The 19,519-nt window shown below is 46.2% G+C and overlaps 1 protein-coding gene across 1 annotated transcript in view; it reads right to left on the bottom strand.

Moving 5' to 3' along the window:
- Positions 1-19,519, bottom strand: part of mfap2 (microfibril associated protein 2) — a 46,723-nt gene that overhangs the window by 18,820 nt on the left and 8,384 nt on the right. The window contains exons 2-5 of the mRNA XM_080215014.1: positions 17,646-17,735; positions 14,544-14,630; positions 11,640-11,675; positions 4,512-4,553 (exon numbers count right to left, since the gene is read on the bottom strand). Coding sequence (XP_080071140.1) covers positions 4,512-4,553; positions 11,640-11,675; positions 14,544-14,630; positions 17,646-17,688 — 208 coding nt within the window. The 5' untranslated portion in view covers positions 17,689-17,735. The remainder of the gene's footprint in view (positions 1-4,511; positions 4,554-11,639; positions 11,676-14,543; positions 14,631-17,645; positions 17,736-19,519) is intronic.

Raw genomic sequence — 19,519 nt, forward strand, 5'->3', positions numbered from 1 at the left:
CGCCACCAATTGGGACATCCTCGGCCTCTTCCCTTACCTGTACCCTATCCTTAACTTTAGACCTCGTAGCGTCACCTACCCTCGCACCCTCCCCCCCCCTAATTAGTTTAAAGCCCTGTCTACAGTCCTCTTTACTCGATTCGCCAACACTCTGGTCCCAGCACGATTCAGACCAACCCCATCCCGCCCGAACAAGTCCCACCTACCCCAATACTGGTGCCAATGCCCCATAAATTCAAACCCATTCCTCCCACACCAATCCCTGAGCCACCCATTCACTTCCTTTATCCTGTCAATCCTACGCCCGTCAGCACTCAGTTCAGGCAGTAGCCCAGAGACGACCACCTTGTCGGTTCTACTTTTTAATTCCATTCCCAGCTTCTCATACTCCCTCCCCAGATCCTCAGTCCGCACTTTGCCTACGTCGCCGGCACCCACATGTACTACAACGACCGGGTTCTCACCCTCCCACTCCAGGTTCCTCTGCAGCCCAGCTGCGACATCCTGTACCCGAGCACCAGGCAGACAACACACCCTTCTGTGCACTTTGTCATTGTGACAAAGGACAGTGTCAATACTCTTCACCCCACTATCTCCAATCACTACTACGTTCCTTTTCCCCTTCTCTTTGCCTATGTCCTGCTGCATCACTGTACCGTGTGCAGTTTGCTCACCAACCTCACCTGCCTCGTCCTCTTCCAGACTGGAAGCAAGAACCTCAAACCTGTTATGCAGATTAAGAGGCTGAGGCCTCCGCTCCTCACCCCCCTTCCTCCTCCTCCCAGCAGCCCCCTTTTGTCCCTGACCCTTAGATTTAGCCAGTCTAGGGGCACCCTCTCTCCCCCTGATAACCATTGCCTGTTTGTATTGAAATATATTCAGCTGTGCTTTAGTGCTCACATGTTTATTCACCATGTATCAAAATTTAGAAAGACATTTATATTTATTGATAGATTTATGACCCGAGCTTCAGTCTATTGGAATGTCTATTACTCAACTTACTGAAGAGAAGGACATTATGTCGTAACATAGAAAACATTCCAGTAAACCACAATGCAACAATGATTGCTTGATGCCGGGTGTTATATTTTCACTCAGGCTGGTTAAAATAGCTGAATTTCACCCCCCCCCAGCGGTGAGATTTCTTTCTAGTCCCCCACCCCATGACAGATTTTCTTGTGGCAGATAAGGAAGCAGCCACTGATGACAAAGTCAAGAAATTGTCTAGTGCAACAATCCTCAAACATCAACAAGGACCTTCACTAACCTATTCCTGATAGTTAACCGTCAGCATATCAATAACCTTTAACTGTCCCTAACCCATTACTAATCAATGTCTAACCAGGAAATGCAGTTACTGTTACAAAACTGGCCATTTGACCCAATGTCATAGTTTATAATTCATACAAATGGGCCATTCAGCCCATTGCATCTGCACCGATCCCACAATCCCACCCAGGCCCTATTCCCATAACCCCATGCATTTATCCTATCTAGTATCCCTGACACTAACCCGCACATCTTTGGAGCGTGGGAGGAAACCGAGCACCTGGAGGAAACCCACACCAATACAGGGACAACGTGCAGACTCCACACAGTGACCCAAGGCTGGAATCGAATCTGGGTCCCTGATGCTGTGAGGGAGCAGTGCTAAGCACTGTGCCTGCTGCAACCACCTCAGGGGGGCCTGATTTTGTGAACAAATGGTTTTTTGAGTGATTTAAAATCTCACCCCACATGCCAGAGAGTTTCACCATCCTCAGTGTAATAACATTCCTCCTAAATTCTTTATCTGATCTGTTGGTGACTATCTCATATTTATTTCCTGTTCTTTTGGACTCATCCACAAGTAGAAACAAGCAATGGAATCTTCGTGTTGTTCATGCTGGCGGGTTCTTACAGCCTGGCCGATGGCATACCCACACTACAGGTTTCCCAATGGCGAGGGATGCATCCAACGGGAAATCCTGTTGACAAAGGCGTGATGTAAAATCCTTCCACCAGCGAGCGGTATGGCACCTCCCGCCACTGCGAAGCAAGCCATGGAGAAAAACCCCACCCAGTTTCTCTATATCCTATAACCCCATCATTTGTCCTTTATTTTAGAGAGAAGAGTTCCAGCTTGCTCAATACTTCTTGGTCATTGCATCCTCATAATTCTGGTAACATCCTTGCAAATCTATTCCATGCTTTCTCCGATGCTTTAATGCCCTTTTTGTAATTGTGGTGGGCACAACTACACTATGCCACATGTGGTATAGACAAGGGTCTATATAAATCTAACATTAGTTCCTAACTTTTGGAATCAATTCTTTCAGAAATGAATCTCAATACACTGTTTGCAATCATTACGATTTTATCAACATTGTACTGTTATCTTTCAAGACTCTGTATTCCCAGAGTCCTAGCCTCCTCTATCTCATTTAGCCTCTTTTTCCTTCCTAGACTTAATTGGCTTCCTTATTCAGCCTATTTAATGACCACCGCCCCGCCCCCAACCTTCACTGCCCCATGCAAGAAAATCCATTCACATTAGTGTGAGGATAGGTCTGAATTATGCCTGATCTCCTCCAGCATGCACCTGGCATGAAGATCACCCAGAGGAGTTTAGGTGAGTGCCTCACTCAGGGTGAGTAAAGGTCATAAACAGGTAGTACCCATGTACTGCCTGGTAATTGTCCAGACACTGCCCCCTGGCACTACTGTGCCAAGGGGATATTGAGGGGGTCGCGAGTGAACATTTGTGCACTGGGGTGGCCTTTATAAAAGCAGCCCAATCTTGATAAAACTGAGTTGCTGGCAGGGCGGGGAGAATCAGAGCCCACTTTGCTGGTGTGACACTATGGGTGCCACCCCTTTGAAGTCCATTTTTCTACGTTTTCAACAACACAGTGGGGAAAGCCATCGGCACAGCGCCACTTTTCCCACCGAATGCAGGTAAATCCCGCATTCTGCTAAACTCCAATGAGTGTAGGCTCCAGGCTGTTCAATCATTTCTCATAAGACAATCCTTCATCCCAGGAATCAGCCTCGTGAAACTTTTCTTAATGGCTTCCAATGCAAGGACACTCCTCCTTCAGTGAAAATTGTGCTCGATATTCTGGGGCCTGAACGTTTCACCATTGGCAGCGCACACGGCGGGTCTGGCAGCGCACACGGCAGGTCTGGAAGTGCACACGGCGGGCCTGGCAGCACACACGGCGGGTCTGGCAGCGCACACGGCGGGTCTGGCAGCGCACACGGCGGGTCTGGCAGCGCACACGGCGGGTCTGGAAGCGCACATGGCGGGCCTGGCAGCGCACACGGCGGGCCTGGCAGCGCACACGGCGGGTCTGGAAGCTGGTGTGAAACATATTCCTGGCCATGGTCTGCCTCGGAGCACAATTTCACAGTGGTTCATGAAACGCACTCTGTGAAAGGCTGAGTGTTGTCGGGGAGGAGGCCCTGACTGAAACATAACGTATGGCCAATATCTATTCATATGGAATTAGAGGGCATAGGTTTAAGGCAAGAGGGGCAATTTTTTTCACACAAAGGGTGGTGAGCGTCTGGAACAAGCTGCCAGAGGTAGTAGTAAAGGCAAGTACAATTTTATCTTTTAAATAGCATTTAGATAGTTACATGGGTACGTTGGGTATAAAGGGATATGGACCAAATGCGGGCAATTGGGATTAGTCTAGGGATTTTATAAAAAAGGGCAGCATGGACTAGTTGGGCCCAAGTTTCCAGTTTTCATGCTGTAAACTTCTACGACTCTACGACTCTATTTCAAGTGTTTTCATGGAGGATGTGCACCCACCCAAACAACATAAAATTCTGGATTGAGTGTGTGGTTGTAGCAACATTTCCCAATATTTATGCTCCATCTCCTTTGGTCAAAGATCAACCCCCTGCACATGTCAAACAGAGGAAACCTTCTCAGAATTGTTTTCAGTATTGTTACAAAGAAACATAGAAAATAGATGCAGAAGGAGGCCATTCGGCCCTTCCAGCCTGCTCCACCATTCATTGCGACCATGGCCGACCATCAAATCAAATAGCCTGATCCCCCGCTTCTCTCCATATCCCTTGGTTTCTTTAGCCCCAAGAGCAATATCTCATTCCTTCTTGAAATCACACAATGTTTTAGCCTCAACCAATTTCTGTGGTAGTGAGTTCCACATGTTCATCACTCTCCGGGTGAAGAAAGTTCTCACCTTAGTTCGAAATGGTTTACCCCTTATCCTCAAACTACGACCCCCTAGTTCTAGGCTACCCAAGCATCAAGAACATTTTTTCTGAATCCACCCTCTCTAATCGAGATAGAATGTTATAAGTTTCTATGCAGTAATTATATATATATATATTGCACAGTTATCCATGTTCAGAGAAGTGTAACTGTGAACTGTGTCCACAAGGAAAGGTGAGGGAAGGAGCAATGCTACTCAATGTACGATGATAAACAAGTAACAAAGATTCAAGAGTTCCTTAAAGCTGAATGGCACTGAAGATTTAATCATTTCGTTACTCACCGAGGGGACCTGGCTCTGTTGGTTCTGTTTCAAAATTTGTACCTATTTAAAAAAAGGAAAAATATTTAGCTACATCCAAATGACCACCAATTAATTGCATAAATAGAGAACTCCCGGGCATTGAAGGTGCAGCAAAGTGATTGTTAAATTAAGGGTATTTTGATGAAAATAGCCCAACTTGTATCAAATTCACTCATTGCTCCTCAGCACACAGCCATTGGATACTAGTCCACCAGCACCTCACATTTAGAAACCTCATCCTTGTCCTGCAATCCCATCCTATCCTTATTCCCTCCTATCTCCTTCACCTAATGAAGGTGCAGCACTCCGAGAGCTCATGATTCTAAATAAACCTGTTAGTCTTTCACCTGGTGTTTTAGACTTCTTGCTGTGCCCACCCCAGTCCAACTCCAGCATCATGGCTTCCTATCTCCTCCAGCCCTACACCTCTCTGCAAACTCTGCATCCCTTCAGACCTTGCCTCTTAGGTACCCGTGGTTTCCTCTTAGAATTCCTACAGTGCAGAAGGAGGCCATTCATCCCATCAAGTCCGCAACAATGCTTACCCCACATTTCCCTTGCTAATCCCTCTAACATATATATTTTGGGACACTAACGGGCAATTTATCAAGGTCATTCCACCTAGCCCGCACATCTTTGGACAGTGAGAGGAAACCGGAACACCCAGAGGAAACCCATGCAGAAATGGAGAGAACGTGCAGACTCCATAGTCAGTGACCCAAGGTCAGAATTGAATCCATGGCGCTATAAAGGCAGCAGTGCTAACCACTATGCCACAATGTTGTCTCTGTCTTGCTATTGGTTTCAGAGCCTTTAGCTATCTAGGCCCTTTCCCAAATTTTTCCACCTCTCTCATTTCCGTTATGATCCTCCTACTTCTTCAATCCAATCGTTGGTTACCTGTCCTAATATCCCTTTGGTTCTTTGCTAATTTACGTCTGAATACACAGTATGCAATGTTTCACAACTTTAAAGAAACTGCACCAATGCAAGTTGTGCAAACCTAGATGTATGCTATTTGTGATTTTTATTTATCATATCGAACTTTCTCAAGGCAATCTTCTTGCACCCTTTGCCAAACATGTTGACTGATTTTTGTACACTAATTTATGGGATGTGAGTGTTGCTGGCCAGGCCAGGGTTTATTGCCCATCCCCAATTGCCTCTAAGGTGGTGGTGGTGAGCTGCCTTCTTGAACCGCTACAGTGCCACTGGTCTCAGTACTCCCATTATGCTGTTAGCCTCCATTGTCTTGCTCAAATTCTTTATGACTAGCATTTATCGTCCATCCTCAACTGCTCTTGAGAAGGTGCAGTCCATGGGGTGTAGGTGCACCCACAGTGCTGTTAGGGAGGGAATTCCAGGGTTTTGACCCAGCGACTGTGAAGGATATGTTTCCAAGTAAGAAATGTCACAACACCAGGTTAAAGTCCAACAGGTTTATTTGTAGCAAATGCCACTAGATTTCGGAACTGGCTGTTCCTTCGTCAGGTGGGTGGGAGTTCTGATCATAAACAGGGGATATAAAGACACAAACTCAATATATATGAATAATGATTGGAATGTGAGTCTTTACAGTTAATCAAGTCTTAAAAGTACAGACAATTTGAGTGGAGAGAGCATTAAGCACAGGTTAAAGAGATGTATATTGTTTCCAGACAGAAAAATTAGTGAGATTTTGCAAGTCCAGGCAAGTTGTGGGGGGTTACAAATAGTGTGACATGAACCCAAGATCCCAGCTGAGGCCACCTTCATGTGAGAACACCATCCACCAGGTACACGGTACATATTCTTGCAACTGGGCTAACATTGTCTACCTGGTACGCTGCAGGAAAGGATGTCCCGAGGCATGGTACATTGGGGAGACCATGCAGATGCTACAACAACGGATGAATGAACACCACTCGACAATCACCAGGCAAGACTGTTCTCTTCCTATTGGTGAACACTTCAGCAGTCACGGGCATTTGGCCTCTGATCTTTGGGTAAGCATTCTCCAAGGCAGCCTTCATGACACAAGACAGCGCAGAGTCGCTGAGCAGAGACTGATAGCCAAGTTCCACACATGTGAGGACGGTCTCAATCGGGATCTTGGGTTCATGTCATATTATCTGTGACCCCCACAACTTGCCTGGACTTGCAAAATCTCACTAATTTTCCTGTGTGGAAACAATACACATCTTAACCTGTGCTGAATGCTCTCTCCACTCACATTATCTGTACCTTTAAGATTTGATTAGTTGTAAAGACTCACATTCCAATCATTATTCATGTAAATTGAGTTTGTGTCTTTCTATGTGCTGTTTGTGATCAGAACTCCCACTCACCTGATGAAGGAACAGCCAGTTCTGAAAGCTAGTGGCGTTTGCTACAAGTAAACCTGTTGGCTCTTAACCTGGTGTTGTGAGGTTTCATACTGTGTTTACTTCAATCCAACACCAGCATCTCCACATCATGATATATTTCCAAGTCAGGATGGTGAGTGACTTGGAAGAGAAACTCCAGGTGGTGGTATTCCCAGGTATCTGCTACCCTTGTCCTTCTAGATGGTAGTGGTGGTGGGTTCATTTGATGCTTCCAGCTTCAGTTGCTGTTGTTGAGAAACTAATTCAGGTTTCACTCTGCTTCTGTGATTAGAATCTAGGCTTGGCTCATTAAATTTTATCCCCACTTTTCGACTGGACTGTGGCGTGAAGAAAACCGTACATCACTCGAGTGACTACACTTCAAAAAGTACCCCATCCTGAGATTGTGAAAGACACAATACAATCCACGTTTTTGAAATTCCATTAGGACAGAAATAGGGTGGGGTTGGCAGAGTGGGGGTGAGTGGAGAGGCTATCAGGAATCTACTCCATTGGCACACAATGAGCAGGCCAGAGCTTGTGGGCGAGATTGTTAATGCTAATTTTCCATGACACTGTCTGTGCGCAGGCTCCATGCTCGTTTCCACAGGATTCCCTCCGGGCAATGCTTGACAATAGTGTAAACAACTGGGATGCTGTCCAGATGTGGCTCGCACCATACCACAGCCATTAACAAAAGAGAAATACACACCGAGGAACAGCTGGACCCAATTGCACCACGCTTATATCTGCTGGCACCTACCCAGCTCCCCGAGAAAGTTCCCTTCGTTCTCATTTCCCCCTCCAGCTCTCGACCAAACTGACCGACCCTCCTTCCATGGACGACCCCAGTCCCGACCCATCTTCCTGCCAATGACCTCCAGAGGTCTTGTCTCAGATGTAACTACCCTACCTCATAGCTTTCTTTACCTCAACGGCCAACCCTGCTTTTCCCTATTTAATATTCCCACGTCTCAGTCTCCCTTCCCACTGCCCCGCTCTCACACCCCCTCCACCCCTATCCCCCCCCCGCCGCACTCCCGCAGATTTCCAACCAAATTGTGAAAAACATCTTTGAGAAGTTTTCCACCGTGCCTGCTGAAAGTCAGCTGCAGTGATTTGTCGCCATGGAAACAGGTATGAAAATTGGACCTTGTTTCTGAAAATTTCACTTAATTTCTTTGCCTTGTGTTATCTGATGTGTACTCAGCGGGGACCGGAATGTACCATTTTTTACTGGAGCACAGGGAGCTGAAATAGTCCTAGTAATTCCTTATCTCACAAGTAACAAAGTATGGATGTGTCTGGATTTGAGCCCAGCACCTTCAAGAGGTTTTATTTTTAATTCATTCATTGATGTGGGGATTATTGGCAAGACCAGTATTGATTGCCCATCCCTAATTGCCCTTGGTGGTGGTGAACCGCCTTATTGGAATTCTGCAGTCCACCTGGTGTTGGTACGCCTAAATTGATTTAGGGAGGGAAGTCCACAATTGTGACCCACCTACGATGAAGTTCCAAGGCAAGATGGTGTCTGACTTGGAGGGGAACTTCCAGGTGGTGATGTTCCTAAGTGTCTGCTGCTCCTATCCCTCTAGATGGTAGAGGGCATGGGTTTGCAAGGTACTGTTGAACGTGAGTTGCTGCAATGCATCTTGTAGATGGCACACACTGCTGCCACTCTGTGCCAGTGGTGGAAGGAGTGAATGTTTAAGGTTGTAGTTGGGGTGTCAGTCAAGTGGGGTGCTTTGTGCTGGATGGTGTCAAGCTTGAGTTGTGAAGGAACTGCACCCATCCAAGCAAGTGGGGAGTATTCCATCATACTCCTGACTAATGTCTTGTCAATGGTGAACAGGTTTTTGGGAGTTAAATAGTGAGTTTACTCACTGCAGAATTCCCAGCCTCTAATTGCTATTGTAGGTTTAATATTTATGTGGATGGTCCAGTTAAATTTCTGGTAAATGATGGTCGCTACCCCAGGATGTTGGTGGTGGGGAATTACTTAAGAACATAAGAACATAAGAAATAGGAGCAGGAGTAGGCCATCTAGCCCTTCGAGCCTGCCCCGCCATTCAATAAGATCATGGCTGATCTGTCGTGGCTCAGTTCCACTTTCCCGCCCTCTCCCCATAACCCTTAATCCCCTCTCTTATCAAAAACCCATCAACCCGCGTCTTAAAAATATTTAGCGAGGCAGCCTCCACCACTTCAACGGGCAGAGAATTCCAGAGATTCACCACCCTTTGAATGAAGAAGTTCCTCCTCAACTCCGTTCTAAACCGCCCCCCTTTTATCTTGAGGCTGTGCCCCCTAGTCCCTACTGTCTTTTTTGAGCGGGAAGAGTCTCTCCACCTCTATCCTGTCCATCCCATTCATCATCTTATACGTCTCAATGAGATCTCCCCTCATTCTTCTAAACTCTAACGAGTACAAGCCCAGTTTATTCAGCCTCTCCTCATAGCTCAACCCCCTCAACTCCGGTATCAGCCTAGTAGACCTCCTCTGCACTCCCTCCAAGGCCAAAATATCTTTGCGCAGGTGCGGCGCCCAAAACTGCACACAGTACTCCAGCTGCGGCCTCACCAATGCCCTATACAGCTGCAGCAAGACCTCCCTACTTTTATATTCAATCCCCCTCGCTATGAAGGCCAGCATCCCATTCGCCTTCCTGACCACCTGCTGCACCTGCAAGCTGGGTTTTTGCGACTCCTGCACAAGGACCCCAAGGTCCCTCTGCACCGTCGCCTGCTGCAGTTTTTCGCCCCGTAAGTAATAATCCTTCCTACCATTCTTCCTACCAAAGTGGACCACCTCACACTTGCCAACATTAAATTCCATTTGCCATTTCCTGGCCCATTTGCCCAGCCTATCTAGATCCTTCTGTAGACTCTCCACACCCTCCGCACAATTTGCCGTTCCCCCAATCTTGGTGTCATCAGCAAATTTCGACACCCTACACTCGGTTCCCTCCTCCAGATCATCTATATAAATGGTAAAAAGCTGAGGATTCAGTAATGAATGACAAGGGGAGATGACTGGATTCTGTCTTGTCAGAGACGGACACTGTCTGGCACTTTGTGTGGCCCTAATATTACTTGCCATTTATCAGCCCAAGTCTGAATGTTGTTAAAGTCTCACTGCAAGAGGAAAAGCAAGTCGGGGTAACCAATGAGGCCGAAGAAGATGGCTGGGTTTAGGACACTACCCTGAAGGACTCCTGCAGAAATGTCCTGAAGCCAAGGTGAGTGGCCTCCAACCACCACAGCCATTTTCCTTTATGCCATGTGTGACACCAAGCAGCGGAAAGGATTTCTCCTAATTCTCAGTTTTGTTGGGGCTTCTTGTTGTTGCAATTGATGAAATGTGGCTCAACCTCTGGAATTCAGCTCTTTTTCCCTATTTGGGTAAAGGCTGTAATGAAACATGAATGGATTTTGGCAGAACCCAAACTAAGCATTGAATGAGCGGTTTATTGCTGAGTAAGTGCCACTTGAGTGAACTGCTGTTGACATTTTTCAGCAGTTTGCTAATGGTTGGTAAGGGTTAGTAACCGGCTGGATTGAATTTGTCCTCCATTTTGCATGCAGGACATATCTGGGCACTTTTCCACATTGTTGAGTAGATGCTGGTATTGTGGTTGTATTGGAAGAGCTTGGCTAGATGTTCAGCTAGCCCCGAAGCACAAATCCTTAGCATTGTAGACTGAGTGTTGGCAGGGCCCATAGATTTGCAATATCCAGTGCCCTCAGCCATTTCCCGATATCATGGGGAATGAATCAAATTGACTGAAGTCTTGCTTCTATGATGGTGGAGATTTCAGGAGGATGCGGAGATGGATTGTCCACTCGGCACTTAATGCCTGAAGATGTTTGCAAACACTTCAGCTGTGTCTTTTTCACTAGGCTCTGAGATCTTTGTGGATGGGAAGGTTCATGGATCCTCCTCTTCTTGTGAGTTGTTTAATTGCTCACCGCCATTCAGAACTGGCTGTGACAAAGCTGCAGAGCTTTGTTCCAATCTGTTAGTTGTGGGATCACTTAGCCCCGTCTGTAGAATACTGCTTCTGCTATTCAACATTCACACGGTGTCATATCTTCACCAGGTAGGTACCCCCTCTTTGGGTATGCCTGGTGCTGCTCCTGCCATTGTCCTTCTACACCCAGGAAGAGATTGAAGGAGAAAAACATTTATTCACTAAGGTGACAATTCCACCGGGGATAGCACAGTGGTTAGCACTGCTGCCTCACAGATCCAGGGACCCAGGTTCAAATCCTGGCTTGCGTCACTGTCTGTGCAGAGTTTACACATTCTCCCCATGTCTGCGTGGGTTTCCTCCGGGTGCTCCGATTTCCTCCCACAGTCCAAAGATACGTGGGTTAGGTTGACTGGCCATGGTAAATTGCCCCTTAGTGTCCCAGGATATGTTTGTTAGAGAGGTTAGTAGGGTAAATATGTACGGTTTTGGGGATAGGGCCTGGGTGGGATTGTGGTTGGTGCAGACTCGATGGACCGAATGGCCTCCTTCTGCACTGTAGGGATTGAATGATTCTATGATAAGTTTCCACATTCAGCTGAGGAAAGTGTTTGAAAAGAGATCATTTGTTATATGCGCTACATTTATGGAGCGTACCTCTGGCACCGAGGTCTGAGTGTGGAAGTCAGATATATAGGGAATGATTTTACCGACACAATATTCCAAGTTCACTGTCTTATTTCAGGAGAGACTGTCTGATATTCATCAAATTACAATATCAATCCTTACCAGTATAATCAAAATCTGGATTATAATCCTCTCCACCTGAGGAAGGAGAAAAGAAGAGTCATTATTGCCAGGTTGTTATGTGGCCTTGGTTTTGTTTCAAACACTGACACATTGATGTGAGGGATGGATGGGTGTCCTGTAGGTTTGTTTAACCTGCAGCAGGTGATCTACTGTTACAACATTGGTGCCACTCCCAGAGAGGTGACAGAAAAGGCCATTTTCACCAGGGGTTTCTGCCAATGTTACAGTGAGAGATCAGAAACCCTGTAGGTCATTCCATCCCTTTCACTTCTTCTGTAACTGTAATTCCCAGGGAGTAATACACAATCATTCTTAGCGTGTATACCCTTATTTTCCTCCAATTGTGTACAGTTCTGGTCACCCAATTATAGAAAGGATATTATTAAACTAGAAAGAGTGCAGAAAAAGTTTACTGGGATGCTACTGGGACTTGTTGGTTTGAGGTATAAGGAGAGGCTGGATAGACTGGGACTTTTTTCCCATGCAGCGTAGGAGACTTAGGAGTGATCTTATAGAGGTCTATAAAATAATGACGGGCATAGATCAGCTAGATAGTCAACATCTTTTCCCAGTGGTCGGGGAGTCTAAAACTAGAGGGCATAGTTTAAGGTGAGAGGGGAGAAATACAAAAGGATCCAGAGAGGCAATTGTTTCACTCAGAGGGTGGTGAGTGTCTGGAATGAGCTGCCAGAGGCAGTAGTAGAGGTAGGTACAATTTTGTCTCCTAAAAAGCATTTAGACAGTTACATGGGAAGTTTGATAGCGAGGGATATGGGCTAAATACGGGCAATTGGGACTAGCTTAGTGGTAAAAACTGGGTGGCATGGACAAGTTGGGCCGAAGGGCCTGTTTCTATGCTGTTAATCTCTATGACCTGGAGATCCAACAGAGCAATGGTGAGATAGGGAGGGAGATGTTGGTAACACTGACGATGAGGAGGAATACATCCTGGTCAGCTACTGTGCTGGTGAGGAGGAGGACGTTGATGCGAAGGGTGGCAATAGGGCACTGAAAGATCACCCAATCTTCTCCAACTCGCCCTCCTGTACCATTTGCACCTTTATTCCCTGCAACACCTCCAAATACATTTTCACCCTGGTGCAGTTAGATAGCATTGGTGAGAATGTACTGACTGGTTAGAATCTCTACAGTAAGCCATTAGGCCCATCGAGTGTGCACTGACTTTCCAAAAGCGTATCTTACCGAGGCCCACACCAGGACCTACCCTTTAACCTCACACGTTTACCCTACTAATCCCCCTAACCTACATACCTTGGGACACTAAGTGCAATTTAGCATGGCTAATCCACCTGAGCTGCACATCTTTGGACTGTGGGAGGAAATTGGAGCACCCAAGGCTGGAATTGAACCTGCTTCCCTGATGCCGTGAGGCAGCAGAACTAACCACTGCGCTACTGTGCTGCCCAAAGAGCACAGGGGAGCAAGAGGGCTGTGGCTCTGAATGTATTACCTTTCCAGTGAGGGCTAGGCCCAGAATATGTGCCCGATAAAAGGGATGTGCTTGCAAGCTCGGAGGATGTGCAGTAACTGCCAGGTGTGGCTCTTGTAGCTTCAGGATAGAGCAGCAGGATCAGGGAAGGTTCCTCTGCAATGCAGGCTCAAATGGAGTGATTGGCTCCTTCACCAAATCTGCCAGGGTCCTGTCAGTGAATCTACCCCCTCTGACGCACAGGCAGCAGCTCTGGCAGCTCAATGGCACTGCTGCCTCACAGCATCAGGGACCCGGGTTCAATTCTGGCCTTGGATGACTGTCTGTTGAGTTTGCATGTTCTCCCCATGTCTGCGTGGGTTTCCTCCCACACTCCAAAAATGTATAATTGGCTGGATATTGGCCATGGTGAATTTTTGGGTTAGGGTGGGGGATGCTGGGCAAGATGCTCTGTCAGAAAGTCAGTGCAGACTCAATGGGCCGAATGGCCTCCTTCTGCATGACAGGGATTCTATAATTTTAGAATAGACAGCACCCTGTGTAATAGATTCTACACCATGGTAGCCACACTGGGTGCTTCTGTCTCCCGAGATTAGTCTTCCCACTGACCAGTAGTGCTACAGATCCAGGTCCAACTGAGCAGCAATGACTGGAGTGCACCTATCTGGATAGTGCCATCCATCAGACAATTGGTTAGTTGAGAATTGGCGAATGGGTTGCAGGGAAGTTCAAAAACCTTAAGGAACTTGAGTAAGCTTATTAACCATAGAAGAGGTTTTGCCTGATTGAAAAAGTTTTCTGTTCCTTTTAATGGACCGAGAATAATCATGCCCTTACATTGAGGTTAATGTAGGGGTTAAACCCAGGTGCAATCTATCCAGTGCTTGGAAACATATACGCCTGGTCCATCCTAGGCCATGAGGTGGAGATGCCAGTGTTAGACTGGGTTGGGCACAGTAAGAAGTCTCTCAACACCAGGTGAAAGTCCAACAGTCCATTCACCTGATGAAGGAGCAGCACTCCGAAAACTCGTGATTCCAAATAAACCTGTTGGACTCTAATCCTGTGTGAGACTTCTTACTCACCCTAGGCCAGTTGTGGAAGTATCCATATCTATTCAAAGTCTGGTTTTGTGCCAGTTCTGTAGATATTTGTACCCAATCTGAGTTAGGCTTGTACCTGATGCTACCCTTCACCTTAGGATGTTACAATGAGATGCACAGAGTAGTTACAGAGGTGGTGAGGGACTGGAGCTGGCATGAAGCCATGTTGTAGGGACAGCTGTTGGGGATTTCCTCGCTGCTGTTCAGATGTAGGGCTAGGGATGCAGTAGAAACCCGGTATCTTCATGAAGACACTAATATCCTGACCCGTACAGTATTCAGATTCAGTCAGCATTTAGAATCTGCAGGTAGAAGTGAGCGTCGCCTTACCTAGCTGGGTCTCATATTGTGCGTACTGTGGCTGGAGAGGATACAGGTGACTGTCTGGCAGATCATCATACTGACCCTGAAGCATCACTGCAAAGATGAACAAATAGTGAGACAGGGATCACAGGAATTATACATTCAATTTATCCCACTTGTTCAACAAAGTTAAAGCTCACGTTCTGATAGCCGACCATTCTTTCACATCTTGCCTTCCACTGAAGTCAATGGAAATAGAAGTCAGGAGAGATGTAGAAGGGCAGAATGGCCTACTCCTGCTTCTAGTTTCTATGTAGAATAGGATCCAGATTTACTATTACTCATTTTACACGATTGCACAAATTCAAGACCTACCCCACACTCTGCAATCTCCCCTTTTCTCTTTATTTTATTAATGCCTTTTAAGATCAGTTTTCCGCTCGGCATTTTTCTCTCTTGTAAACTAGAATATCTGAAGTGGAATTGGAAAACCCCACCCTGAACTGGAATGCCTGTCTCTAAACTAGAATACCTGATTCTAGGGCGGCACACTGGTTAGCACTGCTGTCTCACAGCACCAGGGACCCGGGTTCAATGACTGTCTGTGTGGAAGGGGCATGTTCTCTCCATGTCTGGGTGGGTTTCCTCTGGGTGCTCCAGTTTCCTCCCATAGTCCAAAGATGTGCTGGTAAGGTGGATTGGCCAGGCTAAATTGCCTTGTAGTGTCCAAAGATGTCAGGTAGGTGGATTTGCCACAGTAAATGACAGAGTTACGGGCATAGGGCCTGGGTATGATGCTTTTTCAGAGGGTCAATGCAAACTTAATGGAACGAGTGGCCTCATTCTGTACTGTAGGGATTCTGAGAGGATACAGCCTCTTCCTCCTTGCTGCATTCTCAATGAGTTGTAATCTCACCATGTCCTGTTCCAATTTACATTTTCCCAGCACCTCAAAGCTATGTGTTTCCTAATCTTTTTACCTTTCCCTTCCTCCCACCATCTACAGGTTAAAACTCACTCTTAGGGTCAACTTGCCACCCTACTTCTGCATTGTTGCAACTCCTCAAGTTAGCGTTCGCTGCACTTTGCACCTTGATCCTTTACACTTCTTATCTTTAAGTTCTCACTGGGAGAGAAAGTCCTCCCCGTGTATTGATAGGGTCCACACTGCACGCTTGTACTCCCTTCAGTTTATGACAGTCTGGAAAGGCAGCATGTGCGAGGCAATGGGGCTGATTTTCCTGTTTGCTGTGTCACTGATGCAGACACACCCAGAAAACTCACTGCAGAATAAATTACTGCACAGAAACTTCCTCCTGATCTTGTGTCAGGAACGTTCTTGTGTCAACCAACATGGAGCTATTCCCCCAATTTAATCCCCTACCCCAGTTAGAATCATAACATCCTATAGCGCAGAAAGAGGCCAATCAGCCCATCAAGTCTGTACCAACTTTCTAATAGAGCATCTTACTCAGGCCCTATCCCCGTAACCCCATGTATTTATGCTGCTAACCCTCCAAACCTACACACCTTTGGACACTAAGGGGCAATTTAGTATGGCCATCCACCTAACCTTCACATCTTTAGAATGGGAGGCATTCAGAGGAAACACATGCAGACATGGGGAGAATGTGCACTGACTCTTACTCAAGCTTACCCCATAATTCCATGTATTTACCCCATTAGTCCCCCTAACATGTGTATCCTGGGACACTAATAGGTAATTTAGCATCGCCAATCCACCCAATCTACACGTCTTTGGACTGTGGGAAGAAACTGGAGCACCTAGAGGAAACCCTCGCAGATACCATTTGGGCAGACCCCATTTGGAGTACTGAGCAGTTTTGGGCCCCATATCTAAGGAAGGACATGCTGGCCTTGGAAAGGGTCCAGAGGAGGTTCACAAGAATGATCCCTGGAATGAAGAGCTTGTTGTATGAGGAATGGTTGAGGACTCTGGGTCTGTACTCGTTAGAGTTTAAAAGGATGAGAGGAGGGATCCTATTGAAACTTACAGGATAATGCAAAACCTGGATAGGTTAGACGTGGAGAGGATGTTTCCACTAGTAGGAAAAACTAGAACCAGAGGGCACAACGTCCGGCTAAAAGGACAATCCATTAAAACAGCGATGAGGAGGAATTTCTTCAGCCAGAGAGTGGTGAATCTGTGGAACTCTTTGCCACAGAAAGCTGTGGAGGCCGGGTCATTGAGTGTCTTTAAGGCAGAGATAGATAGGTTCTTGATTAATGAGGGAATCAGGGTTATGGGGAAAAGGCAGGAGAACAGGAATAAGAAAAATATCAGCCATGATTGAATGGCAGAGCAGACTCGATGGACTGAGTGGCTTAATTCTGCTCCAATATCTTATGGACAATGTGCAAACTCCACACAAACAGTGACCCAAGCCAAGAACTGAACCCAGGTATCCCTGGTGCTGTGAGGCAGCAGTGCTAACCACTGTGCCACCATGCCACCCATTGGGAAGACCTTGGTCATATACTGTTTGTCTGAGTATTGCAGGTCCAACCCTGTGCTTCACATCCTTCGTCAAAAGGTCTTCTCCCAAGAGGAAAATGTGGGCACAGCAAAGAGAACTTTAGAATATTGCTTTGCAGTTCCAATTCAAAGAACAGTAGACAATGGAAACTATTCTGGTTGCTTCTATTGGGATAGAGCTAAAATGTAATTGGATGTGGCTGTCATGCACAATATGGTAAATTACCATTCCTTTGACATTTTTGTAACTGTTCTCTCCCTGCTTCCCGAGTGTGTTGGCTCCTTCTTGGGGTACAGTTCCATGCAACAGCTGACAGTACCTGGCTCCCCACACCCCCAAAAATGAGCCTAATCTAGGAGTGTCCATTCAATCAAGGAGACGTTATGATGGATCTCATTCCCATCCTGGCCCTAGACCCTTCCACACACACCGTGCAGCAGTGGTCACTGAATCAAGATCAGAATTGACTTGATTATACATTACCTAACCCCAAGACTCTATCTAAGGCCAACTGTACTGCCAACCTAGAATCAGCAGCAAGGTGAGGCCAGGATGAAAGAGAGAAGATGCATTTAGCAGAAATGCAGTTCATTGAAGTGAAGTATTTTTGACTTCATGTTTATGTACTCACTGGGCAGACAGAGGAGAACGAGGCAGGCGGCTCTTGCAGCCATATCTGCAGTCAAGATGTACTTGTGGGGCTGTTAGAATTCCAGGCACACTATCATGGGAGAACAAATAGAGGGGCGTTAGCAGGAAAATATCTGCGAGTTCCTCAGATTAGATCAGACAGAACAGCTCCCAGTGCTCTCCCCACCCCCACACTGTTTGAAGCTTAAACACAACAACAGAGACCAATGAACAATCTGCTGAACTCTGCACCAGGCAGAACAACCCTACAGGCGACAATTCAAACTCAAGTTCCTCCTTCCCCCAGTTTGGAGGATTCAAATCCCATTTGACAAATGTGTGCAATGATGCCCTGTGGAACAGCACCAGACAGAAGTTGGACTTGTTTTCCCAAACACATAGCTTATTTTTTACCACCTTAATTGTTGAATGTTATGGTTTTGGATGGGGACAGTGGCTGAGGCTGAACTCATTACAGAATAAAAACAATTCAATGAAATAATGAAGGGGAGAAGGATGTCGCAAAGTGAGGAACCGTTATACTCGGTGCTCAAGAACCTCTCGCATCAAGCGGCCCATGCCACTGAACTCAATTATCCAGGTCTTTAGAACGGGCAGGGAAAACAGCGGGTTTCCTGCAAGTCGATACAATAGGACTTGTATAATAATACCAAAATACTGCGGGTGCTGGAAATCTGAAATAAAACCCAGAAATGCCAGAAAAACTCAGCAGGTCTGGCAGCATCTGTGGAGAGAGAAATAGAGTTAATATTTCACGTCCACATGATTCTTTTTCACAGCTTCAAGTAACGGGACTCATACAACTTGTGCAAACGGTTGTAGTTAAGATACCGGCACACAATGAACCCAGGTATATCCACATACTCAGGCACGCGTACCTAATGTAAAGGCAAAAACATGCAGGTTAGATTGATTGGCCATGCTAAATTGACCCTAGAGTCAGGGGATTAACGAAGTAAATATACGGGGTTGTGGGGATGGGGCCTGGGTGGGATTGTGGTCAGTGTAGACTCGATGGGCTGAATGGCCTCCTTCCACACAGTACGGATTCTGTGATTCTATGATTCAAAATACTGCAGATGTTGGAAAATCTCAGCAGGTCTGACCTGGGGTCATCCAGACTCGGAACTTTGGCTCTATTCTCTCCCCACAGATGCTGTCAGACCTGCTGAGATTTTCCAGCATTTTCTGTTTTTGTATGCAAACATACATCCTTGTTTATGGTACTTTTCCTGATCACAGGACATCTCAAAGTGCTTCACAGACAATAAAGTACTTTGGGAGTGTAATTACAGTTGTACGTACATGTTTTCTTGAAAGCCTGAACACATGTAGATAAATCCATAAGAAAGACACATCCCATTCTGAGTTTTATAATTGGGAGTTTGGAATAGGATGACAACGATAATGATAAGTTTGCACAATTCAGTGGCTATGGCACAGTGAGAGGTTCTGCACAATAGCATGGAGATTAAAGCCATTGAAAGTGCAATGTGTAGATTCAACAGGGTTAAGAGGCTTTGGAAACCAGGAACAACTTGAGATATTGGTACTACTCCCATTGAAAAGGGGATAAGGAAATTTAGAACAGAGTTTAAATTTATTTAGGTTTTTTTTAACTCATCAAAGGATGTGGGCATCACTGGCTACTGGAGTTGCAAGCCCCTTTAATGGGCAAACATTTGGATGGTCATTCTGCCAATTGCGCCAAAGTTCATGAATCCTGGGGTTGAGCGCTGGCAGTCTGGGACTTGGGAGTCAAAAACTATTGGTAGCATCTTTCTCAGTCTTTGTAAATAGTTGTTAAAGTTGATAAATTGTTTTGGTGTTACTCCCTTTGGTGGTCATCACCAC

Source organism: Carcharhinus amblyrhynchos, chromosome 30 (genome assembly GCF_965287045.1).
Source record: "Carcharhinus amblyrhynchos chromosome 30, sCarAmb.v2.hapA, whole genome shotgun sequence".
NCBI lineage: Eukaryota > Metazoa > Chordata > Chondrichthyes > Carcharhiniformes > Carcharhinidae > Carcharhinus > Carcharhinus amblyrhynchos.